The sequence below is a fragment of the Artemia franciscana genome, chromosome 16 (assembly GCF_032884065.1).
Source record: "Artemia franciscana chromosome 16, ASM3288406v1, whole genome shotgun sequence".
Classification (NCBI taxonomy): domain Eukaryota; kingdom Metazoa; phylum Arthropoda; class Branchiopoda; order Anostraca; family Artemiidae; genus Artemia; species Artemia franciscana.
In genome coordinates this window covers 6728818-6756536 of record NC_088878.1, presented here as the reverse complement: position 1 = coordinate 6756536, position 27719 = coordinate 6728818, and the positions used below count along the sequence as shown (strand labels likewise).

The window sequence follows — 27719 nt, the reverse complement described above, 5'->3', positions numbered from 1 at the left end:
ATTTTTTGCCAGAAGACAAATCACGGGTGCGTGTTTATTTGTTTGTTTGTTTGTTTGTTTTTTGTTTTTTTTCCCAGGGGTCATCGTATCGACCAAGTGGTCCTAGAGTGTTGCAAGAGGGCTAATTCTAACGGAAATAAAAAGTTCTAGTGCCCTTTTTAAGTGACCAAAAAAACTGGAGGGCACCTAGGCCCCCTCACACGCTCATTTTTTCCCAAAGTCAACGGATCAAAATTTTGAGATAGCCATTTTGTTCCGCATAGTTGAAAACCGTAATAACTATGTCTTTGGGGATGCCTTACCCCCCCCCCCTTCAGTCCCTGGGGGAGGGGCTTCGCTCTTTATGCTAAATTATTTTTAGTAATTTCAACTATTTATTCTACGGCCTTTCTGATTCAAGGGTCATTCTTAAAGAATTGGGACAAAACAAGATTTAGTGTGAAGAACGAGGTATTAACGATGGGTCCAACCCCCTCATATATATAATCAAAAATATAAGAATATAAAAGTTTGTTACGTAAGTTAATTCTTAAGTTACGTATATTTTTTACTAATTAAAACGTTCATTAAAAATTAAAAGTTCTAATTGCCTTTTTAAGTAAACGAAAAATTGGAGGGCAACTAGGCCTTCTTCCCCACCCCTTCTTTCTCAAAATCGTCTGATCAAAACTAAGAGAAAGCCATTTAGCCAAAAAAAAAAACTAATATGCAAATTTCATTTTAATAATATATGTACGGAGAGCCAAAATCAGACATGCATCAATTCAAAAACTTTCAGAAATTAAATAAGAAAAACAAGTTTTTTGAAATGAAAGTAAGGAGCGACATTTAAACTTAAAACGAACAGAAATTACTCCGTATATGAACGGGGCCTTTCCTCCTCGACACCCCGCTCCTTGCGCTAAAGTTAGATTCTTTCTCGCAACTCTACTTTTTAAAAGAATAAAAAACTTTAGCGTAAAGAGCTGGGCGTCGAGGAGGAAAAGCCCCTTTCATATACGGAGTAATTTCTGTTCGTTTTCAGTTTAAATGTCGCTCCTTACTTTCATTTCAAAAAACTTGTTTTTTTTATTTAATTTCAAATATCGTTTTGGTCATTTTTTGTGCATAGCTTTATTTTCCGTACTTCACGCTTGATTTGTTTAGCTCAACCTGCAACTAGTAGTATAAGCTGCTCTGATCTTCGGATGCATTTTCTCTGTTTTTTCTATCAATACTATCTTCGATGTACAAATCTCGTTGTATAAATTACGCATAATTTTTGGTTCATCACTCTTGATATCTTTAGCTCGACTTGCAACAAGTACTATAAGATTCTTTGATCTTTCGGTTGTATCTTTTCTCTCCATGTCCTTGATAATATCTCAACAAGAAAAACTATTGCAAGCTAATTACCTCCCTCTAAAATTTTGTTTTGCTTCTTTTTTTGGCGCATATTACGCATAATTATATTTTTCATACATCGCTTTGATTTGTTTAGCTTGACCAGCAACTATTTGTATAAGCTGTTTTAATCTTTCAGTTATATTTTTCTATGTATGTGCTTGAATTCTATTTCAACGAGAAAACTGTTGCCAGTTAAATTATCTCCCTCTCAAAAGTTGTCAGATAAATTGCCCTCGTTCCAAATAAGCATTCCAGATATTACTGAAAATGTGTCCTGGAGATATGCTCCAGTGATCTGAAATGTTTATTGTCTAGATAGATAGCTCAGCACCAACTGTGACACGACTGTTATTTATGAACTTGTTTTTGTAAGTAAATTTAATATACCAAGTGAATGAGTGTAATTTATTGTGAAGTTTTGCACCTAAGAATGTGTGAGAATAAAAGAAAAGAAAAAATTAAAAAGAAGTGTCTAGGTTTCGTCATTTTTTACTACCTGAATGCCTAACTGCAGTTGTGACCTGCCCATGTTCTAGGACAATATTGCCTGATAGCCCTTGAGCCGTGTTGCCCATTTATATCTCTTGACGGCTTAGGCCCTAAAATGAAGTTGGGCCTGTGAGGTTCTACCAGCAAGGTCTTTTGATGACACTTGATCCATTATAACTCTTTGGTATCTGTTGACAGCATAGATAGATGTAGGAAATTAGAATCGCGAAGGTTTCTGGTGACCGTTGAGTCATAATCCTCCTTAGTATTTATTGACTAGCTGGATGTCTAAGTGAAGCTGAGGTTTATAAAGATTCTACCAGCAAGATCTTCTGGTGACCCTTGATCCATGATGGCCCTTTAGTTTAGCATAGATAGCTGTAGGAAATTTAGAACCGCAAAGGTTTCTGGTGACTGTTGAGTAATGCTCCCCCTTAGTATTTGTTGATTATCTGGATGCCTAATTTAACTTGAGGCCTGCAATGATTCTACCTGCAATGTCCCCTTGTTACTCTTGAATCATGATGACCCTTTGACATCAGTTGACGACCTGGATAGCTGAAGGAAGTTTAGTCCCTTAAATATTCTACCAGCAAGGCTTTTGGGTGACCCTTGAGCTTCTGTGGCCTCTGAATACCTGCAAACTCTCTTGAAGTCTAAATGAAGTTGAGGCTCACAAAAGTTCTTCCAGAATATTTGCCTTGTCACCTTTCAGCTTTGATGAGCCCTCTGTATCTGGTGATAGAGTTGCTGAAATGAAATTTAGGGTTGAGAAAATTGTACCAGTAGGATCCTTGGGCACCTCAGAGCTTGAACTGCAAGAGTATAGTTGACTTTTTCAGTTAGTATAACCTATAACCACTTTTCTCTAGTTTGTTGTAAGCAATTTTCAAAAGTGTAAGTCCCTTAAGAAAAGACCTGAATTTAACAACTTAGTACAAAAAATAATCTTTAAAATATTCGAAAATAAGAAATCAGGATACATGAAAAGTTAATTATAATTCATTGATAGAAAGTGGCTATAACTTGAACGAAAAGCTATGTTATTTGTAATTATGGTAATGATTAAAATTTGCTATAAGAGAAGTAACATTAAATTGTATTTCCTTATTATGGAGTCCTAAATCAAAGGTTTAGAAGCTGGACCTTATACGATGTAACTCAATCCCAGATTGTTCTTACCTACAAATTTAAATAAGGTCTACCCATGTTTACACATGGGTAGGGGGGGATGTGTAAAATATAACTGAATGGCTGAAAGTCATTTCATATTATAACAACTTTTTTGTAGTGCTTTCCCTATCTTTAAGACAAGAGTAAACTTTTTTTGTAAAAAGAGGGACATGCTTCCCCTTTTCAATTCTTTTGCCTAAGAATTCATTTTATGTGAGTTGTTATTTTAAAGTTGAATTGCTTTATAATTATTAATTTAGAATAAAGTGTGGTCTAAAGTACATTTTATGCGCTATAAACCCGTCCATGTTTTTGATCACCTTGAGGATAAATTCTCTGACTTTTTGACTCATCCCACTGAATTTCAAGATCCTCCTGGTTTTTTTTAATTCTCATTTAATCCATATAACTTGCCTTCTTTTTAGTGTTTTGAAACCCCTCCCTCCATAATAGTGCTGTTTTGTATCTAAACCGGGATAAGACGGAGTCTAAAGTTTCTTGTGTGCCCATATTGGACTCACTTAAAATCAGAATTTACAAACTTTTTTCTTTTTAATAACCTAGAACCTACAAAATCTCCTTAAGATTGCCTACAATGAAAATAAATTTCAAGTTCGAATATCTGTTGCTTTGTTTATGGGTAAAAACAGTACTCCCTACAATATGGCGAATAATAGGGTCCACTCGTCATTAAAATTGTTTTCACTAACTACTAGTTTAAAGGTCTAGGACAGAGTGATTGATAAGCCTTTGTTCTGTCGAAAAAATTAATTTAAAAGGGTCCTGTTCTGCATATCAAAGCCGTTAGCGAGTCATTCAAACGAAGCTGTAATTAGATATGACAATATTGTTGTGTAACTAATGGGTTGCAGACCCAGACTATACCTTTCTTTCCTAATTTAGATTGAGTTTATCTTTAAGTGAGTTTTTTTTATATGTTATCTTGTTGACTTCAAAGTAATACTTGCTACTTCGGATTTTCTTTGTTGTTGTTTTTTTTGCAGCGCCTGGGTTATCTTATTCCTTTTTTCCTTTTTCCTTTTCCTTTATTCCTTTTTTCAATATTGACATATTAGCTAAAGCCTATCGTACTGAATTAAATGAATAGTGATAAAAGTGAATAATGAATAAAGTGAATAGCGATGAAGTAAATAGTGAGTAGTGATAAATAGTGGATAAAGATACCTCATTATATTCTACATCAAACCGCAGTTGATCTGTCATGAAAGTTTGTAATACAAAAAGACAATTATAGATCGAATTTTTTTTCGTTTAACATTGCTGATTCTAAACAACAACAAAAAAGATCAATGCATACTATAATCTTCAGCACATACTCTAACCGAGGACCAGAGAGATGCGTTTCCCTAAGGAGGCGCTAAACGGTCAATTTTTTGATCAAATACTTCCTTTAATCGATTGACTCAAGCATGATCGTCCGCCCAGGAATCTGTACTCCCCCTGAATAAATCGATTGATGGTGACTGATAGAAAGTTTGAATGATTCAAACGGTTGACTGTCGATGTCCATTTTGATAAAGTATTGGGTTAGTCACTCGCGAGCAACCACGGAGGACATATCCATTACTGTAAACTCAGAAAGTCAATAGTCTAAACGCGAGTTTATCTGTTTATTCATAGAGGCTTTGGACTTTGGACATGTAGCCTTTGGACTCTTATTCCCCTTGCAATTTCAGTCAACTTATGTTCAACTAACATTAAATCAACTTTTTTATTAGTCTAGCAAATGTCTAAGTTTATAAATTGAATCAATTGCCGTGCCTGACATTCATTGCAGAATGGCCCCATTTTAACTTTAAACGCTTGTTTGCCTCTGATTCTAGGTAAATTAACGGTCTCATGTTTCAATTCTAAATTCTTGGTTCAACCCGCCTAAGACAATAGCTAAGCGTCCCTTGTTTACCTCTCATTCCAGGCAATCTTATGGTTCTGTGTCAATTTTAAATTCTTGGTCAACCTGCCTGAGATTCTAGGCAGGTGTGACTTGCTAAAAGATAACAAACCGTGTATTGGTCCGAAAAGAGAGACATCCGCATACTTCCACCGTTTACCCAAGCCAAATTAGTCAAACACTTGGAAAACTATAGGTTTTATCAATATCTTAGCTCTATGACTATATACCTTGGTTCTACTGCCCTAGCAATGACGCAAAGACGGATAATAGATAGACATATCTATTAAAAAATGAACCTCCTTTTATACAATCCTAATAAGGAGGGAATTAATGCCAGGTTTGGTTCTCACTCAATTGGACTAACTGTCTTGGCTTTTTCTGCAATTAGCCAAGACTTGATGCCCACAACTATTCCATTTTAATCCAAAAATCAACGGACTCGGTCGAGGCCTCAGGCCTTTATCGAGTGTCACGTCGTCTATGCTGGAGTCACCCTGAATTATGGAAGGTGAAAACTAATGACTACTTTGAACCAAAATAAAAAGAATACGGTAATTAACAAGATAGTGCTAGCGTTCAAGTTCATTTAAGTTCAAGTTCATTTATTTATTAATCGCACATACATGTATATATATATATATATATATATATATATATATATATATATATATATATATATATATATATATATATATATATATATATATATATATATATATATATATATATATATATATATATATATATGACATAGGCCCATGGGGAGACAAGCTCGAAAAACTAGGCCTAGACAAATATAAAATAATAACCCACTACAATACAAAGATAAACATGACGGCAAAGATACAATAACACAACAATACAATAAACAATACAATAAAGATACAATAATATGAAAGTAGCAGCTAGCTCAGGATCATTCAATACTGTTGAAGAAAATTAAGAATGTCAATATTATTAAATATAAATTAATACTGGAAGATACTGGCCCATAATCACCCAGAGCAACGAACCATACAAAAACTTTGCCTTACTAAAAAGATACTTAATTAAAAATAATCCTGAACTAAATGAAATTTAAGTTTCCTTTTTATTAAATGGATAGAAAAAAATTTATCAATAAGAGCCTTGTGAGCATCCCAGCACCGAGCTATTGACACAAACGGAGCGAATTTAGATCTCTCAGTATTATACTTGTCAATGTAGATATCCTTTTTTTGTCGAGCGTTATAATTATGTAAATCTTGTGATTGGGAGAACAAATTTTGATGGAGGTAATATGGCGGTAATTTCTTAATGTCATAATTGATTTTGAAAAGAATTGCTCCAAAAGCAAATTGTTGAGAGACTGGAAGTATATCTAGATAAGTGTATAAAGATACAGTAGAAAACTTATTTGGAAGTTCAATAGGTGATGGAATAAAAAGTTTAAGGATTCTTAGGGCTTTATTTTGTAAAATCTGTATTGGTTTAATATGGCTTTTAAATGTAGATAAATATACTAGAGAACAATAATTAATATTAGTCTGAATCAGAGCAAAATAAATACTTCGTAAAGCAGAGTAGGGCAAACAAAGCTTCAACCTTCGCATTAAACCAACATACCTTGAAATCTTTAATCGTAGATTTTGAATGTGTGTTTTAAAAGATAAGCTTTCGTCAATCACAAGTACAAAGTACTTTGTCATTTTCACCCGAGATATTGATAATAGATACTTTGAAGAAGTAACTCGGGTAATACGAGGGCAGATATTTGACTTTCTGCCGTAAATTATGAAATTAGTTTTTGATACATTCAAAGCAATAAAATTTGAAGAACACCAATCAAGAACATTAGAAAATGCAGTATTCAGTTTTGCCTCCAACTCCTCGTCATTCTTTTCAGAAATTGAAACTGCCGTATCATCAGCAAAATGTGTGTTGAGACACGGGGATGTAAAAGCGCGGTGAAAATCATTTATATAAATTAAAAAAAGGAGAGGACCTAGGACAGAGGCCTGAGGTACCCCAACCTTCGAAGACTGATATACAGGTGAAGAGAGGAAATTACCTCCATCTAATCGTTGCTTTCTCTTATCAAGATAAGATTTAACTAGATCCGACGCCGGTCCACGCACACCACAATTATCCAATTTACTAAAAAGAATACAATGGGATATTGTATCGAATGCTTTTTTAAAATCTAAATATATTGTTGCTGGAATTTCACCTCTATCTAAGCATTCATGAATATATTGGATGAGAGCAACGATAGCATGTTCAGTGTTGTGTCCAGACCGGAAACCAAACTGGGAATTTGTGAAGAAATTAGACGATTTAAGAAAGTCATAAAACCTCTTATAAATTGCCTTCTCAAGTATTTTAGAAAATGCTGACAAAATAGAAATAGGGCGGTAATTTGATGGATTTTCAGGAGAGTCACCTTTGTGAAGCGGAACTATCCGCACTTCTTTAAAAGCAGATGGGAAAACTCCAGTTTTAAATGAAAGATTAATTATATGCTGTAATGATAATATTATTGCAGACAGTATTTCTTTAACAATTTTAGAACTAGACCCATCAACTCCCGCTGAATTACCTGGATTTCGATCACACACTATTTTTGTTATTTCAGAATGAGAAATAGGCCCGAGAAAAATTGAATTACTTTGAGGAGATGGAAGGTATGAAGAAAAATGTTTATTACTACGTGAATCAAACTGGTTCATTACTGATGAAACAATTTTCTCTCCTATTTTAGCAAAATAAGTATTCAAAATATCAGCCACTTTCTCCGATTTATTAGTAGTCGTACCATCTTCTAAACTAATAACTTCAGGAAAATTAGACTTACTTTCTTTTCTTATAAAATAATTAACTAAAGACCACGTTTTGCGAGGAGAATTTTGACCTTCTTCGAAAGACTTTTTATAATACAATTGTTTCGCCAAACGTATCATTGTGGTTAATTTATTTTTGAAAATTCTAAAATTTTTAATATTATAATCAGTTGGATTCTTTAACTGCTTTTTAAATAACTGATTTTTTTTCTTAACTGATATCAAAATTCCAGACGTTATCCATGGCCTTATAGGAAATTTTTCTCTGCAAATTTTAATCGTAACAAATGAGCAACTAGAATCAAGGCAGCAATTGAAATTTCTTAGAAAATTATCAGTTGCCATATCTGTATCCCCCGTGGATATTACCTCCTGCCAATCCAATAGTCCAAGGCTTTCATTCAGGTGCTTTAATGTTATTTTATTTATTAACCGTCCTTGACGTTCCTTACTTACCTGTGGTATTTTATAAGTAAAAGCTAAATCTGAAACCAGCAGGAAATGATCCGATATATCACTTAAAACAGCAAAATTTGCTTGAATAGCTAAAGATGTAAAAATATTAGCAATGAGAGAAGCAGAACTAGGTGAAATTCTTGTAGGTATCAGGCAAGTAGGAAGCAGACACGCAGAAAGGCAAGAAGACAATAACTCAACAGAAGATTCATTTGAAGCTTCTAGAAGGTCAATATTGAAATCTCCGGAAAGGAATACATCTTTATTTTGAAAATGGGGTTGATGCAAAAAATCATGGGGTTTAGAGAGGAAAGATTTGACTGGAGAAGAAGGCGGTCGGTATACTACGCAAAAAAAAACATCTTTATTTTCAAGACTAATTTCAGTTACCATTACTTCAAAAAGCATTTCCTCATGAGAACCTTCCAGATTTGCAATGCGTCGAAAAGACATACCTTCTTTAACTAGAACTGCTAAACCACCTTTGCGCCAAGTCAATCGGGTTTTAAAAATAAATTGATATCCAGGAAAAACAACCTGAGGAGTCAGGTCTGTAAGAAAAGTCTCACAAAATCCAACGACATGACAAGATAGTTTATGAACTACATCGATAAGATCATCTTGTGAACTTAAAAAACCCCTACAATTTAAAAATCCTGTTCTCACAACACCGGTTCTGGGAAGATAAAGGTACCGGTACCGGTACTGGGGCGTTGAAGGAATTGAAACCAGAATCATCTGGTCTTTCACATCTATACCTAAAGTAGGAATCTTAACTTCAGCAAAAAATCAAAACTCTCTTCGTCCATTCTAATGAAGTTCCTGCAGTCATCTGGTTCAGTATCATGAGTGGAGCAAATGATCAAGAATGAAGCAGTTTTTTTATAATATACCGCTGCTTTGGCCAACGGCATTTTTCATAATTTTTTTTCCTCTGAAGGACAACCGAAGTCGAGAGAAGAAAGGCTTTAGTCTGTGTTAGAATCATTTCACAAATATTATACAGCAGACAATTCACAGCCCTAATCAAAAAGTAAATTGAAATGAGTTTTAACGGGACTGAAACATACGTCAATCAATTGACAGACTTGTTTGATCAAGCCGCTTAATTTAATAGGACCTACTTTAAACATGACAAAAGTGTGGTTTAGCTTCATTAGTTGCCTCTTGTGACATACAATTGTAAACATTGTAACCATAGAAACCATTGTAATCATTGTGATCATTGTAATCATTGTGTTTGTGAAAAGAACGGCCCAAAGAAAAGTCTATTCTATTCATTTTAATATTCCAAAGATCCAAATTCCCGGGACTTCTGAAAAGTATTGAGATTTTCTGTTTAAGATTCTAAATCTATCAAAGACTAGAAAAATTTCTGAATCACAAAACATTTCACAAGGAAGGCTGTATCAAGGGGTGTTAGGGGACTGAACCCCCAACCGAAAAAAATCCTGGATATGGCCCTTTTCACAAGTGCTTTCTTTGGATTCCTATCCTTGAGTTTTTGCATTTACTTACTTTATTAATTCAAAAATAAAACTACTTCAGTTTTTTTCCCTAGGAGCTGTATATTTTTTCTCCTTAAAGTTTAACAAGTAAAAGGGATAAATTCTTCTCGTAGACATGGAGCTCGTTTTCTCCCAAACTTATTTTTCTTTTAATTTTCAGATAGCTTTTTTCGCCTACGTGCCATTAAATTGCATCTAAGATAGGATAGGATTTCTTAAAGTTTGTTGATATTGAAGCGACGGCATTTTCTTAAAATACTCTGGAGTCTCATAAATTGTAGATGTTAAGACATCGATATCCTTGTAGAAGAGGATAAATTATTAAATGGAGCATTATGAATAGAGTAGGGGAAAGACTGAGAGTATTGAGGGGGTTCTAGGTTTAATCAGGGCCCACCTCCTTTAATCCCGGTCCTGGCACTTAAAAAAAAAACTTTTTCAAGGCACAGGTGTTATTATTTTTGTTCGAGATGCAGTTGTTTGATACGCGATAGTCTATTGTTACTTTATTTATGCAATTGTTTTCCATAGTTGTCATGTGATTGGACTTTTTAGGTCTCAGGGTCTTTGGTGAAGCCCTGCATGTAAAAAAAAACGTTAATCTTGATCCAATATTTACATTTTAAGATAACTTAATCGTCCGTGTCTTGTTTTGGTTCTGGGGGCCTTTGTAATCCAGAAAAAACAGGTTTTGAAGGTCAATGACACGTGGCTTGTTAGATCTTACGATTCATTTATCTTAGTATTAAAAAAGACTACGGTGTGTCTACATTGAGGGTATGATTTTTGGCATATTCTTTAGTGATAGATACTTTTACTCTATTGGATATTAAAAGGTGCTAGCAATGACGAAAAGAAACCTAGAGTACTAACGTAGCACTACCTATAACAATCGGTTGTCGGCTAACCCTAGAATAGGACGAGATGTTTGCAAGATATGTAATAGCATTGAGTAAATTCAAGTTTGAAAAATAGTCATATTTTGCGGTAAAACTGAATATAATGCATATACAAAGCTTAGAGGATGGAGTAAATGCGTTAGCGAAATATATTAAAGACAATGATCTGAATCAATATATAAAAAGAGCGAGTTTGTCACTATTTTCTTGTTGGAAGTTTTACTAGCGAGAAAAAATCTTCATTTATTGTTAGTGCGGTATTGAGAGTGTGAAGATTAAAATTGATTAGATTTGAGAAAAAGAAAATCCTACGGAATCTAGTGACTTTGGAAAAATGTTTGATTCCAAATGATGATTTTCAAGAGTTATAAATTCAAAGGAAAATATTTTCTCAAAGAATGCTTAACGATATAATGAGACTTGATTCTCCGTCTTTGGACTACTGCATGAAACTTTTATATGTGGTGGGCCAGATGCATTTACTCATTTTATTGACATATTATTTGAAACAAAGCAAAATGATATTGTGTGAGCTTCTTATCACTGCCTAGATTCAAACAATAAATAAGTCTACATTTTCATAATTCCTGTTTCAACAGGTTTAATTGATTTGTTATGTGACGTCACACGATTAGTCCTTCTCATAGAAGACATTCATTTTATTGATCGCCGGTCAGTTTCTTTTTTGAAGTGAGACATTCAACATTGAAACATGTTTTACACATGTCCATTATGTTTCCATATATTGGGCAGCTGGTCTTCCTGTGAGAATTGAACTATTGTTAATGAGGGTAATCAAAAGTGCAGATTATGCAATCCATGTAAATTGCATTGATCATATGCCGTGCAAATTAAAGACTGTAATTCCTGTCTTTAAGATGTCTGTACTGTGGTTCTCACGCTAGAGGTTTTCTATCTTCCAAGTGTCGCTATGATAAATGTGATCAATAGGAAAATATTTACCCTGGCATGATTAAGAAAAACCCTAAAACGTGATTTCAGTTTATTTCTAAGAGACTGGTATCGCCGTTCTTTTAAATTGTTTTGGGAGGAAGAACCTAGTCTAAGCTTCAGCTGTTGGAATAATAATAGAGACTGGTTTTTGCGCCATCACTTTGAAGATACTGGTAACTATGATTATAAAACTGCTGATTTTTATTGGGCTGTTACAGAAAGTGATTCTTCATATGAGAATATCGTGTGTGACATTGCATCTACTTGAACTCTTTTTAGCAGTTGCCACTTAAACTCTTATAAAGGGAAGGGTTTAATTCTTTTTTTAGGTTTAAAACTTATTATCTCCGAATTTTATTCGCTATAATTCCTCGTAGCATACTTAAGATACAGGCAATAGATCGTCCCAAACATAAGTGGAACTTGATGAAGCGTTAGTAATTTTTTTATATAAAAGAGGAGATATATCTCATGAGCTTTCTGTAAATAATATCCTAAAGCAAAATTTTTGGAGAAGGTGGCAAATTTTGTCAAGCAAAAAGGACTAAGCAACGTGGCTGTTTGAATTTTGGTTTGTTTGTCTGTTCGAAAGTAAAATTAAGTTGCAGCTTCCTAGAAAATTTAACGAACAGGAACTTCTTTGAGTATATATTAACGTCTATAGTAAAGTACAATATATATATATATATATATATATATATATATATATATATATATATATATATATATATATATATATATACTAGCTGTTGGGGTGGCGCTTCGCGCCACCCCAACACCTAGTTGGTGGGGCGCTTCGCGTCCCCAAGCCCCCCCGCGCGCGTAAGTCGTTACGCGCCATATTAGTTACGCGCCATTGTAGTTGTGTCCCTGTGTCCCACCTGTGAATAGAGATAGATATAAATATATGTTTTTAACTACGTAAAACATGCGAATATACAACATTCTTCGCTGTCCCATTGTCTGTGCATATAAATAGATTGTCAGGTTTACTGACTCTTGAACATGCAACATATAATTGTCCATGAGAAAAACAATCCGTATTCAGATCTATACCTCATTATTCTAATGATGTGTCCCTGTCTCCCGGTCGTCATTTATATTCCCTATGTCCCGGTCGTCATTTGTGTCCCGGTGTCCCAGTTTGTAATTTCTCTTTGAGTGTCCCGGTCGTCATTTATATTCCCTGTGTCCCGGTGTCCCGGTCGTCATTTGTGTCCCGGTCTGTAATTTCTATTCGAACAATCCCTGTGTCCCGGTCGTCATTTATATATCCCGCCTGTGCCCCCGGCGTCCCCGTTGTAGTTGTGTCCCTGTGTCCCGGTCGTCATTTATATTCCCTGTGTCCCGGTCGTGATTTGTGTCCGGGTGTCCCAGTCTGTAATTTCTCTTTGAGGTTCCCGGTCGTCACTTATATTCCCTATGTCTCGGTCGTCATTTGTGTCCCGGTCTGTAGTTTCTCTTTGAGTGTTTTTTCTTTTTAGTTTTTTTTTTAGTTTTTTACCTTTTTTCTTTTTTCAGTTTTCTTTTTCTTCTTTATTTTTCAGCGTCACTATGAAGTACATATCGACGAACCTTTGTTTTTTTTAACTTAAATCTGGTAGGCATTGATGACCTTATCCAAGTCAAAATCCCAAACCCAATCATCATCGCTATCATTTTCAGTTTTGATGTGTTTTGACTCTCGCTGTCCAGGTGGATTTTCATCTAACTGCGCGGTTTTGCGTTCAAATACCGTTAATGACGTCACCGTCAAAGCAAAAATGACGACAACTAATTTCATGACACTACGTAAAACATGCGAGTATACAACATTCTTCGCTGTCCCATTGTCTATGCATATAAATAGATTGACAGGTTTACTGACTCTTGAACATGCAACATATAATTGTCCATGGGAAAAACAATCCGTATTCAGATCTATACCTCATTATTCTAATGATGTGTTACTGTGTCCCGGTCGTCATTTATATTCCCTGTGTCCCGGTCGTCATTTGTGTCCCGGTGTCCGAGTTTGTAATTTCTCTTTGAGTGTCCCGGTCGTCATTTATATTCCCTGTGTCCTGGTCGTCATTTGTGTCCCGGTGTCCCGGTCTGTAATTTCTATTCGTACAATCCCTGTGTCCCGGTCGTCATTTATGTATCCCGCCTGTGCCCCCGGCGTCCCCGTTGTAGTTGTGTCCCTGTGTCCCGGTCGTCATTTATATTCCCTGTGTCCCGGTCGTGATTTGTGTCCGGGTTTCCCAGTCTGTAATTTCTCTTTGAGGTTCCCGGTCGTCATTTATATTCCCTGTGTCCCGGTAGCCATTTGTGTCCCAAAACATGACGTCAGTCGACAAACAACTTCATGACGCATACAGCTCAATCCTTAAAATGACGTCAGTCGACAAACATGACGTCAGTCGACACACAAACATGACGTCACTCGACAGACACACACACATACACACACAGACAACTTATTTATATATATATATATATATATATATATATATATATATATATATATATATATATATATACATGTTCGCACCATCAGAACATAGAACACTACTGTAGAGGTTTCCAGCTCCTATATGTAAAAATGTGTGGTTTATTTGTTGAATTTTTTTTTACCAGAAGGAAGATCACGGACGCTTGTTTCTTTGTTGTTGTTTTTTTTGCCAGGCTTTGTCGTATCAAATTAATGGTCCTAAGACATCGGGAGAGGGCTCATTCAAACGGAAATTAAAGGTTGTTAGTACCTTTTTCTAATGGCCGAAAAGATTGGAGGTCAACTAGGCCCTCTCCTACGCCCCCTTTTCCCTCAAAATCGGCCAATCAAAATTTTGAGATAGCAATTTTTTCAGCATAGTTAAAAGTTTCAAAAACTATTCCTTTCGATATAGCATGATCGCCTAAATTCCTTAGGAATAGGTCTTTCAATTAAAAAATTTGCCCATTTTTTACGTATAGTATTTGTTATTGAGAAGTTTTAACACATTTTCCAGGTGAGAGGAGGGGTGGTGAATTTTTCGTTTGTGGGTTTTTCCATGGTGAAAATTATGGGGGGCTGTAGGGAGAGGAAAAATTAGAAAATGGAGGTGTTTTTAACTTTGGAGTAGGTGATCGGATCTCAATGAATTTTGATATTTAGAAGGACCTCGTGACTCAGAGCTCTTATTTTAAATCCCGACCGGCATTAAGCCTCCGATTTTTCTTTTGAAGCAATCTACTGATTCTTAGAATTTTGCCAGAGCTCATACCATATGAGCTCTTGGCTCTTCTGGCCTCGTCACAAGTGCCATATGAACTCTTAGCTCTTGTTTCATGTACCAAGGCATATCTGCTTGGCTTGGAAGTCTTAGAAAAAGAATCGCGGGGTTTGTTTCGTTACTGTTTTGTTAAGTTGAGTACTCCTGACTACTTATACTGATCAACCAGTACGTGGTAACGAACTGTAAGTAAGGAGCGACCTGGCTCAATAGTAACGGAAACTCTAAAAAATTGAATTTTGATACCAATAGTTACATCAACAGAATCGTTTCTTATGCTGATTTTGAATATATAAGTTTCCTCTAGTTTAGTCTTACTCATCAAAAGTTACGAGCCTGAGGAAATTTGCCTTATTTTAGATAACAGGGGGAAACACCACTTAAAAGTCGTAGAATCTTAACGAAAATCAAACCATTAGATTCAGCGCATCAGAGAACCCTATTGTTGGAGTTTCAAGCTCCCATCTATAAAAATATCCAATTTTTTATTTTTCGCCAGAAGACAGATCATGGATGCGTATTTATATGGCACTTGTTATCTACCACTTGTCGTAACTACTTACTCTCTACCATCATCACACATTCTGTCGGTCGGTCTGTCGTTCTGTCTGTCTGTCCCAGTTTCGCTCCTTTAGGTAGTTTTCCAGGAAAATAGGTAGTAAATATTACATTATTAACATTATTACATACTACACATTATTACATTAACATACTACATTACATTATATTATGTAACTCCTTTTGAATTTTGCCAGTTTTTGAGCCTTTCAACTTGTTCTGACATTTCGCTGTTCAATTACTTTGACTAACGAATGAGATTTTATTCTGATGTTGTTGTCTTGGCATTGTTGGCCAGTTTTTTAGTTATCGTGTTTTTATGATTTTTTTTGCTTCCTTTTTTTAATGACTCCGAAATTTGAATATGACCCTTCGGGACTGCCTTTCCATAACAGTTTCATCTGTTACCTACCTATTTTCTACCTGTTTACTACCTATTTACTACCTATTTTACTACCATTTCATCTTTTTCCTTGAAAGCCTTAAAATTAATTTGGTCTTAAATGCAATCACTTTTGCACTTAGACAGCCTTTGTTTATGACATCAACAAAATTCATAATTCAGTCTGATATTCAGCTACCACAGCTGAGCGGATTTGACACTCTCTTTAGAATCTCGAGGATCGAGTTCAAATCTCCCTGTGGTAGATTATTTACATTTAAAGCCTTTTTCCGTCTCTTGGATTATTATCGTCAATTTTGCATTCTTTAATTGCAATATCTTTGATCTTCAACTGAAAAATTCCTACTAAAGGATTGATCCACCTAAGTGGATCAAAAGTAGCGAAAACTATAGTTTTCCAGGAAAGCTAGAGCAATGAAATTTGGTAGGCGCATCAGGAACCAGATTAGATTAAATTAGAAACGGTTAATTAGAAAATTTAGAAAAAATTAAGTTTTTCAACTTATGTACGGGTGATTGGATCTTAATGAAATATGATATTTAGAAGGATATCGTGTCTCAGAATTCTTATTTTAAACCCCGACAGGACCAGGTGACTTTGAGGGGAGTTGAGATGGGGGAGCCCAAAATCTTGGAAAACGCTTAGAGTTGAGGGATCGGGATGAAACTTGGTGTTAAAAATTAACAGAAATCCTAGATACGTGATTGACATAACCGGAACGAATCTGCTCTCTTTGGGGGAGTTGGAGGGAGGGCTAATTCTGAAAAATTAGAAAAAATGAGGTATTTTTATCTTACGAAGGAGTGATCAGATCTTAATGAAATTTCAGAATTAGAAGAATCTCGTAGCTCAGATCTCTTATTTGAAATCCCGACTGAATCCCGTGTCGGGGAGGTGGAGCTGGGGGGACGGATATCTTGGAAAACGCTTAAAGCGGAAAGATCAGGATGAAACTTAGTGGGAAGAATAAGCCTAAGTCCAAGATACCTGACTGACATGACTGAACCAGATCCGCTCTCTTTGGGGGATTTGGAGGGAGGGGGGGGGGGGGGTAATACGGAAAAATTAGAAAAAATGCGGCATTTGTTACTTACGAACGGGTGATCAGATCTTAATGAAATTTGATATTTAGAACGATATTGTGCTTTAGAGCTCTCATTTTAAAACCCGACCAGATCCGATGACATTAGGGTGAGTTGAAGGAGAAAACCAGAATAATTGGCAAACGTGAAAATTGAGGTAGGCTATATTTATCTTACGAATTGGTGATCGGATCTTAATGAAATTTGATATATAGAAGGATCTTATACCTCAGATGCTCTGTTTTCAATTCGAATCCCATCCAGGGACATAGGGGTTTGGAAGGGGGAAACAAAAATCTTGGAAAAAGGAAATCTTGGAAAATGCTTAGAGTGGAGTAATCGGGATGAAACTTTGTGGGAAGAATAAGCACAAGTTTTAGATACGTGATTGACATAATTGGAACGGATCCGTTCTCTTTGTAGGACCTGGGGGTGTGTGTTAATTTGAAAAAAATTGAAAAATTATGGTATTTTTAACTTAAGAACGGGTTGCCAGATCTTAATGAAATTTGAAATTTAGAAGGAACTCATGTCTCAGAGCTCGAATTTCAAGTCCCGACCAGATCTGTTCACATTGGGGAAGTTGGAGGGGAAAATTGGAAATCTGGAAAAACGCTTGAGTGAAGAGATCGGGATGAAACTTGGTGGATAGAATAAACAAATGTCTTAGATACGTGATCGGTGTAACTGTACTTGAACCGCTCTCTTTGGGGGAGTAAGGGGGTGCGGTTCAGTGCTTTGGCGAGTTGGGTGCTTCTGGACGTGCTAAGACGATGCAAATTGCTAGGCGTGTCAGGGAGCTGAAAAATTATTTGATAAAGTCGTTTTTCCTTATTCGACCATCTGGGGACTGAAGGGAGCGGAAAAATTAGAAAAAAATGAGGTATTTTTAACTTACGAGTGTGTGATCGGATTTTAATGAGTTTTGATATTAAGAAGGACTTATTGACTCTTATTTTAAATCCCAACCGGCATTAAGCCTCTGATTTTCCTTTTAAATCAATCTATTGATTCTTAGAATTTTGCTAGAGCTCATACCGTATGAGTTCTTGGCTCTTGGCGCTTCCGGCCTCGTCATAAGTGCCATATGAGCTCTTTGCTCTTGTTTTTTTTCAAGGGGTGATCAAATCGACCCAGTGGCCCTAGAATATTTCGAGAGGGCTCATTCTAACAGAAATTAGAAGTTCTAGTACCTTTTCTAAGTGACGAAAAAAATTGGAGGGCACTTGGGACCCTCCCATGCTCATTTTTTGCCAAAGTCACCGAATCAAATTTTGAGATATCTATTTTGTTCAACATAGTAAAAAAATCTAATAACTATGTCTTTAGGGACGACCTAATCCCCCACAGTCTCAGGGGGTAGGGCTACAAGTTACAAATTTCGGCCGTTCTTTACATTCATTAATGGTTATTGGGAAGTGTTTTTGGTGGGATTTTCTTTCTTGTGGGGGGGGGGTGGGTCGGGAGAAGAGGGCTATGTGGGAGGATCTTTTCATAGAAGAATTTGTCATGAGGAAATAGGATGGAGGGGGCATGGGATTTTCTAGCAGCATTTAAAAAAATAACTATGAGAGAATAAAATATACATTTCTAATAAATAGTAATTACATTTTTTTTTACTTTTATCCACAGTCTGCTGAGCAGTAAATTGTCATAAGGAAAATAAATTCTGAAGAATTTTGAGGATAAGTCAATAAAATTTCCTTCCAGTAGTCTCTGATATCACAATTTATCAATGCAGAAGGAATCAATATCTTCGTTGAGGAGGAGGAGAAAACTTAAAATCTTACGTTAAGAGCTTAAACGCAATTCCTCTTCGGTGGGCGGAGCAAATTGGGGGAACTTAAAAAGTAATTGTGTATTTTGGATATAGAAGAACGGGAATCTTGATTCATATGGCCTTTCCCAGCCCTACCTTTTCAAAGAGGAAGGCTTTTGCTTATTGTATGATTTCATATGGCTCCATGTCCATTTTTGAAAGAATGGATTAAGAATTTTGGAGGGTAGACTCCTCCACCAATTTTGCGCTATTGAGAATCCTTTCTTAATTCTACTCTCAACACGTTCAGAAATTAAATCGTTTCCAGTATTGAAGATCTATTTAATGTCATCTTCGAAGACAAGTCATGTTACAAATACGCAAGATTTGTGTTTATTTTCTGTCAAGTGGTATTTTGATTCATTTGGGTATGTCATAGCCATTTTTTGGAAATAGATCTTGTCTTGTCAAATCTAAAATCCCAAAATTGTGTTGTTTACTCAAATTCAATGCCGTCTCTCGAGCTAGTATATTCGGCCTCGCAAAAGAAGATTGATATAGATACTTAACATAGTCTAAAATTTTCTCAATGCGCTTTCTTTTAAGGTTACAAGGATTTATTTCCAATATGTTTTTAGTCACTTAGGTATGGCCTTAGTATGTAAAAGTAATCTTTATAGATAATATATTTTTAGATGTGTGTAAGGTTTCATTAGAAAAAGGTTCCCCTCTACCAGTCGTTTGGTAGAGTTATCCCCTTGTTACACATTTATCGGGGGAGATTACCAGACCCCCCCCAACTAATCCATTCCGATTCTATCATCGAATCCAACCAGCTGCAAATGACTTTCTAATCGGCTTTCTCATATCAAATCCCAATTCAACAGGTATTACCACTTCGTCAGTACATTTCAATTTCTCCATTATTAAAAATGACCCCACAGCACCAGCATATACACTACAAAATAAAATACTACTCCCTCACAAAGAGAGGTAAACTTGAAATATTCACGTTAAAAGTCCACTGCTAAGAATCTAAAAACCTTGACTGAAAAGCCCATATACCTTAAAAGTAGAAATTTACTTTGTTTGATGTAAGAAAATCGAGAACTCGAATAAGGGTACAGCCTTGCATGATTTCCTAGCATCTTCAAGTTTGTTCGTTTTTATAAAATTTGTTACTGTCTAGAGTCATAGCTACGTTCATAAGAGGCGCACTTAATTGGCCAGTTTTGTTATAGCGCTCAGAAGAGCGTTTCCGCCCCATATGATTCCTCAATCTAATCCAGGTATTCATAAGAGGCGTTATTGCCTAGTATCATTGAGTGACTCATATAAATTGCTTGATTGTTGAGCACCTGTGAAGCTTCGGTAAAACCTTCTATTACCCCAAATAATTACGTAACATCACAGAGGTCTCTATTAAGAGGGGCTCAATGGAGACCCTTCGATTTAGATTAGAGATCTTTGAGATTCCAGTGTCTTTAGAAACCTTCTAAGTTTTATTATTTTTTAAGAGCTCTTAGTTTCGATACCAGCTTTAAACGGTGCTTCACTATTTTAGCCTGTGTCAAACATCGTGTAAAGAATGATATATATAGTGCTAATATATATATAGCATATATATTAAATGCTTCAGACCAGAAAAGCTGAGGGAACTCTGAAGCCTGGACTGAAGAACTGATTCATTCACAAACTCGTTGTATCCCCTTTTTTGTCTTTTTTCTGCTTTAAAGCCGGTTTATTAAACATCTCACAATACGACCAAGCATGCTCCTCCATATATACGACCAAACATTGCTACGCATGCTCCTCCTTTATCCCAATCTGTTCAAACCTTTGCCCTTTACTCTCTTCCGTGAAGTTACAATTTCCTTTAAGTCCATCCTTATGACCTCTCACCAACCTATTAGAGGACGACCAGCTTCTCGTTAGGCTCCAGATAAACAGCCAAAAAGAACAATCTTTAGCGATTCTTAAACCTTTGTTTTAGTGTAGTCATAGAAAGATTAGAACCACATTTTTCGTACTGCTTGTTATTTGACATACGTTCTGTCAAACAGGTACCTAAAACTATCCGTAGACTATTTCTGTAGAATGCATTTAACGAATCTTCCTCTGCCTTCTGAAGAGCACAGTTTTCAAAATTATGAACTATTTTCGGCCAGTGTCTTCTGTAGCTTCAAATATTCTAGTCATGGTTTGTAGATTTATCTCCTTATTCTCCCAAACTTTTTTCAACCTTTAAAAAGCACCGTAGGCCTGGGCTATTCCACTTTTCAAATCTTCAGTGTACCACATTATTCTCTAATAATGCTACGTAAATAACTTGGAATAAAACCGGCTATAGAATAAAACCAGTCTCCTCACTTAGTCCCTCTTTTGTTACCCAGCATTGCCTCTTTACCTTCATTTATTCCTAGTCAAAGTGACTCAGTCTTCTTAGCTTTAATTTTCAAAAATATTCTTCCACTCTCAAAATTTCCAAAAATTCATTAAATATGCTAACATTTTTATATAGGACGCTCGAATTCTCTTCTTAATCTAAGTTGAGGAGGTTTTCACTTTCCCATTTGAATCCATGTTCGTCCATAGCCTTTAGAGTGTTCATTTGATCAATGTCTTATCAAAATATTCCATTTAGATGGGTGTAGAACACAACACTGCTTACTCCTGATTCAACATCAGCCCATATACTAATCTCACTTCCTACTTTAACCTTAGTAATATGGTTCTCACACTTTGCCTGAAATTTGTTGTATTATTAAAAAAGAAAAAAAATATCAAAATATATTAACTAAATATTCTTACAATCTACTTTCTTTTTCTTTTTTCTTTTTTTCTATGTCAATTTCTGTTACAAAGACTTTATGTTTTCAAGATCATAATGTCAAAATGAGTAAGCGTGTCTTAGACGCCCTCAATCGTGGATCAGCTTGGGAGCATGATGAAAATGATGTTAGCTTACCCCTCAAAGAAGAGAGACTGACTAGAAGAAGGAAAAGACGAAAAGTAGAGGAAGCACAAATTGAGGTTGAAAATGGAACAGTAGAAGGAGAAGAAGCTGTTGTCCATGAAGCTTCAACTTCTACTAGCATGATCAATGTTGTACCTGATGACCTCAACAATGGTGTACTAGACTCTCAACCTGTGTTTATCGATCCTTCGACGACTACAGGTATCTTCCCTGTTGCTTTTTCAATTTCATTTTCTTCTATTCTTATTACACTTTAGTTTTTAGTTCCTCTGATCTTAATTACTGAATCTTTTTTATTCTCTATCTATATTATTCCTGTTTTTTTTTTTTTTTTTCTGTTGCGAATCTTTTTTGTCGCACAAAAAAGGCCCGTGTGTCCAAACTATTGATGTTATATATATATGGCAAATAAACCGTTGTGAGGCTTGACTCACTGGGTATGTCCAAAGCATAGACAGTTGAAAAGATTAAAAAAAAAAAAAAAAAAAATCTGTGTTGCTAGTTTTATTTTAATGCCGTTAGGTTCAGGTGCTTGAGACTTACCTTTTTCCTCTGATCTGTTGTGGACCTAATCTCTCTGGCTTCTTAAAGAAGAGAAATAGTTTTAGCTGGTCAAGAGAATTTTGTAACCTTTAAGGAGACCCTAGACGGTCAATCATTTTTATCAAAAGCTTCCGTCAGTCGATTGTACTTACTTGTACTTATAGCGGGACCAGACGAGGACGCCTCACCCGGCATCTAGAAGACTACGTATGGTTGACTCCCATTTGTTGCGATCTTGAGCCAACTCTTCAGCAAACCACAGCCAGCAACTCTCCCACTTTCTGCCAAATCTTCGAAATCTGCCAATGGTGCTGAGGTCGTTTTTGGCAGTTGCCCACCAATTCTTTAACTGACCGCCAGGTCGCTTGTGCCAATCTGGCAACGGGGCAGCTAGAAGTGGTCATTGATGCGGTCATTGGGTCTTCTAAGCACATGACTAAGCTAACGTAGTCTTATCTGTTTGAAAATCGTGGTGGCGGGTTAGATTTTACAGCAGTGATGGTGCACATCAACATTTTATATTCTTTCGGAGTATCGAATCGTCAGGATTTTTTGTAAACAGCGGTGGTCAAAGACTTCCAAATCATGGAGATGAAGCGCCCTCAGTGGCCAAGTTTTGACTGCATAAAAGAAGATAGATCTAGTAGCCGCTTTATATACAGAATTTTATGTCTTCATACTGATCTCCCGCCGATTCCACAAATGGTGGCAGAGTTGTGAGAAGATAGCCTGGGCTTTGTTTATTCTGCTCTGTACGTCAAGGTTGCAGCCTCCACGAGGACCTTACTGAGCCAAGATAGGTGAAGCTATCGGCTTTTTCCAACTCTTGTCTGTCAGTCGATTGACTGAAGCATGATTGGCCGTCTAGGAACCTGTTTCATGCTTGAGTCAAGCGTTTACGGTGATTGATAGACAAATTGAATGACTCAATCATTTTAATCAAAAGTAATGTGTTATTATCTTTGGTCAAGATTGAAGGGCTGATTAAAGGTTTGTTAAAGCACATGTCAATCGATTGATGGAAACTTTTGATCAATGATTGACCGTCTAGAGCCTCCTTTAGTTTATAAATACTCTATTATAAACAATAATGAAACGCATAAACACCGGACTCTGGTATTCAGGCCAAGCTGCTCCGACAATTCTTAAGGAGGCCCTAGGTGGTCAGAAATTTTGATCAAGAGTTTCCGTCAATCGATTGTCGTGTGCTTTGATTAATGTTCAATCGACCGTTCAATCAATCCTTCAATTTTGATTAAGGCTAATGTAACACACCGCTTTTGATCAAAATGATAGACCGTCTAGGTCCTCTTTTTACCGTTCAAGAAGCAGAAAATCAACTTGAGAGTCAGAAATACAAAACCATTGGAATGATTGAAGTTACACATTTGTGGTCACTCAACCAATTCGTCATATTTAGTGAAGTTCCTTAAAGCAAGTGAGTTACACTTGCTATGCAGAATATTGACAGAGTATTTAAAGAATAAGGTATATTTAAAAGATGAAAACACAAAGAAACAGTTTATCGCCCTTTTTGTTGGTTTAAATTTCACAAGTCCGGTAGAATTGAACTTTCCGTCCTTTTTTTGGCTTAAAATTTTACTCAGGAACAAATGAGGTTGTTATGTTGTGAAAGATGAGGTCAAATGATTCAATTTATAGCATACACTTCAGAAATAAAGCGATTGGCTTGAAAAATTTGACGTAAACCAATTAATTTAGAGCACACTTGTCGCTACACAATTATAGAAAGTAATGTCACATTGTCTCTTTGGCAGAAAGTAAAGAGATCCGAAAGTAAAGTAAAGGGAGATTTTAAATGTAACGCGTAGGACGAGGGTATAACGCAAATAATCGCTATAGAAAATTTGTTTGACCATAGATTTGCCTAATTCTAATCGATCAGTTTTTTTTTCTATTTTCTATTTTATGGAAATAGCAGATTTTGATAAGTACCTTTTTTATATATTTTTTAAATTGAAAAAGCCATCACCCCCCACCTTCTTGATTTTTAAAAACAGATTTTCTATGTATAGAATAGTTAATTAGCTGATGAGGAGTTACTTAGACTCAAAACCAGAATGCTACTCTAGAAAACTCTTGAATGATAGAAGAGGTATATCCGCCCCCCATTAAAACTACTTTTTGGTAACTAAGGACTCATAGCATACACGGACATGTTACTTTATTTTAGGAAAAGGTTGAATCTTGAAATTTTGTACACAAATTTGATAATTGTGTTATATGCTCTTACTGCTTTGCCATTTGCAGAGAAAGAGGACGCTACAAAGCCTTTCAGTTGGCAAAAAAAAAAAAATTAGTCTTTGTCATCAAAAGTTACAAGCCTGAGAAAGTTTGCCTTATTTTGGAAAATAGGGAGAAACACCCCCTAAAAGTCATAGGATCTTTCATTCAAGGTGCAATATACTATAATTTCAAGGTCCAATCTACAAAAATGTGGAATTTTGTATTTTTCGCCAGAAGACAAATCACGGGTGCGTTTTTTTTTCCAGGGGTCATCGTATTGACCAAGTGGTCCTAGAGTATTGCAAGAGGGCTCATTCTAACGGAAATGAAAAGTTCTAGTGCCCTTTTTAAGTGACCAAAACAATTGGAGGGCACCTAGGCACCCTCCCACGCTCATTTTTTCCCAAAGTCAACGGATCAAAATTTTGAGATAGACATTTTGTTCCGCAAAGTCGGAAACCATAATAACCATGTCTTTGGGGATGACTTACTCCCCCACAGTCCCTGAGGGAGGGGCTGCAAGTTACAAACTTTGACCAATGTTTACATACAGTAATGGTTATTGGGAAGTGTACCGACGTTTTCAGGGGGATTTTTTGGTCCGGCTGTGGGGTTGAGGGGAGGGGCTATGTGGGAGGATCTTTCCTTGGAGGAATATTTCATGGAGGAAGAGAAATTCAATGAAAAGGGCGCAGGATTTTCTACCATTACTATTTTAAAAAAACGAAAATATAAACATGACAAAGTTTTTTTCAATTGAAAGTAAGGAGATGCATTAAAACTTAAAATGAACAGGGAGTATTACGCATATGAGGGGTTCTAAAAATACTTTAGCATAAAGAACGAGGTATTTAGGAGGAGATGAATACTTCGCTCTTTATGCAAAAGTATTTTGAGTAATTTCAATTATTTATTCTATGGCGTTTCTGATTCAGGGGTCATTCTTAAAGAATTGAGACAAAACTTAAGATTTAGTGTGGAGAGCGAGGTATTAACGAGGGGACAAACCCCCTATATATATAGTTAAAAATATAAGAATATAAAAGTTTATTACGTAAATTAATTCTTATGTTATGTATATTTTTTACTAATAAAAATGTTCGTTAAAAATTAAAAGTTCTAGTTGCCTTAAGTAACCGAAAAATTGGAGGGCAACTAGGTGTCCTTCCCCGCCCCTTATTTCTCAAATTCGTCTGATCAAAACTAAGAGAATGCCATTTAGCCAAAAAAGAATTAACATGCAAATTTCATTTTAGTAATTTATGTACGGAGAGCCAAAATCAAACATGCATTAATTCAAAAACGTTCAGAAATTAAATAAAAAGAATAGTTTTTTTAACTGAAAGTAAGGAGCGACATTAAAACTTAAAACGAACAGAAATTACTCCGTATATGCAATGGGTTGTCCCCTCCGCAATCCCTCGCTCTTTACGCTAAAGTTTTTAGTTGTTTTAAAAAGCAAATTTGTGGCAAAGAGTCAAACTTTAGCGTAAAGAGCGAGGGATTGCGGAGGGGACAACCCATTTCGTATACGGAGTAATTTCTGTTCGTTTTAAGATTTAACGTCGCTCCTTAATTTCAGTTAAAAAAACTAGTTTTTTATTTAATATTTTAAAGACGCTGATATTAAATATTTCAATTCTTTTTAAAGGATTGCTAAAAACTAAGATATAATTTTCGAAAAACCTTCATGTTTCTATCATTTTTAACTTCATTGTAACGTTAATTCATGAATCATTGCCCCTCACACTTTTAATTGAAAGAAAAATATGAAACTTAAAAAACTTTTTGTTGAAAAAATTATATAAAACGTATTTTCTTACTTTCCAATTCATTATTCTAAACTGTTTTTAAACTTTGGACTCTCAAATGCATCTTGTTTTTTCTAGCCTTAGATAACCGTTTATTTGGCTTCGGAAATTGATCCTTGTATAATTTAAAAAATAAAATACTTCCTCTTTTAAATTTTAACTCCATATATTTTACATTGTTGTTCTGAGAAGATTTGTCACAGACTTGAGTTTTTGTATATAATATAATTGATATAGCTTATGTTTTTTGTCTTTTCATTTAGAATAAAATTGTTTCTCCATTCTATCCTCAAATGTGCATCCAAACTGAGAAAATGTTTGTTTTTCTGCAATTGCACTTTAAATTGATGCTGGACAAAGCTTTAGTTGCATTTTAATTTACGTTTCTCTTTCTCTTTGAAGAATAAATTCTCTTCCTTTTTTTATGGTTTTTGGTTTATACCTCAAATCGGATTCTCTTTTCTAGCTGGATAGGTATTCTCTTTTTCATTACTGTTTTCTTTCTTAGAAGCCTTGCCACGTGTGCGGGTGAAAAAATCGGAAGATCCAACATCATTAAGAGCTAGATTGGGAAAGGCGCTTTTGAAGTCTAATCCTGGACTCAAAGCGAGGCTTGCGGCAGAAAGGAATAGAAAGCGAAGATCTGGTGCATCTGCACTGAGTACTTCATCAAACCGCTCTTTAGATGATCCAGCTAGCACCGACTCTGTCATCGAAGAAACTACTCCTAGAGCTGCAAGGAGAAGCAGAGGAGCTCCGTTAGCTGCGGTTAGAAATCCTGCTCCAGCAGTATCAGTACGCCAGCATCGTCTTGCTAACACAATCACATTGACAGATCAACAAAATACCACCATCTCTGCTTCTTCGTCTCAAAGAACCTCTACCGCAGGAACTCAAACAAGGTTAAGATCTAACTTGCCGAGTACCTCGTACGAGCCAGTAGTTGCTCCAAGGCTAGAGCGGGTTCCTGAACCCATTCCAATTCAGCCAGAAATAATACATCAAAGACAAAGAGATTCAGAAGAGATGGAGGAACGTAAAAGAAAGGCAATTGAGCTTCTCAAAAAGAGCCACAAATGATTATTTTTGCATTACTCTTTGAATTTTTTTTTCATTTTATGTTTTTTAGAATTTTCATCTTGCTAATAAATTCATTGTTTGATTGTATTTTGTCTAACCACTGAAGCCTGAAGTTTGGCCACTGACGAATGATCAGCATGCCACAGAGAAACAGAGAATTTACTTATGAATAAATGTAATTACTAAAAATTGTCACTATTTTTACTTGGTTAAAATTTGATACAGGTGATACAGGTTTTTTTTTTTTTTTTTTTTTTTTTTTTTTTTTTTTTTTTTTTTTTTTCAGGCTGAAAGTCTAGTATAGCAGCAAGAGCTAAAAACGCATCTAAATAAACAACGTAAAAAGGTAGGGTTATTTGGTTTCCTTTTCTGACATACACTTAACGAATGCTGTGATTTGCTCAC

General features: G+C 35.7%; 1 protein-coding gene across 3 annotated transcripts in view; it reads left to right on the top strand.

The window, feature by feature from the left end:
• Positions 1-27719, top strand: part of LOC136036978 (DNA excision repair protein ERCC-5-like) — a 244159-nt gene that overhangs the window by 156366 nt on the left and 60074 nt on the right. For 2 of the 3 annotated variants that reach the window (XM_065719381.1, XM_065719380.1), the window contains exon 12: positions 21538-21834. In XM_065719381.1, coding sequence (XP_065575453.1) covers positions 21538-21834 — 297 coding nt within the window. Of the gene's footprint in view, positions 1-21537; positions 21835-26742; positions 27402-27719 lie in introns of those variants that run through there. The other variant, XM_065719379.1, reaches the window with a different exon arrangement.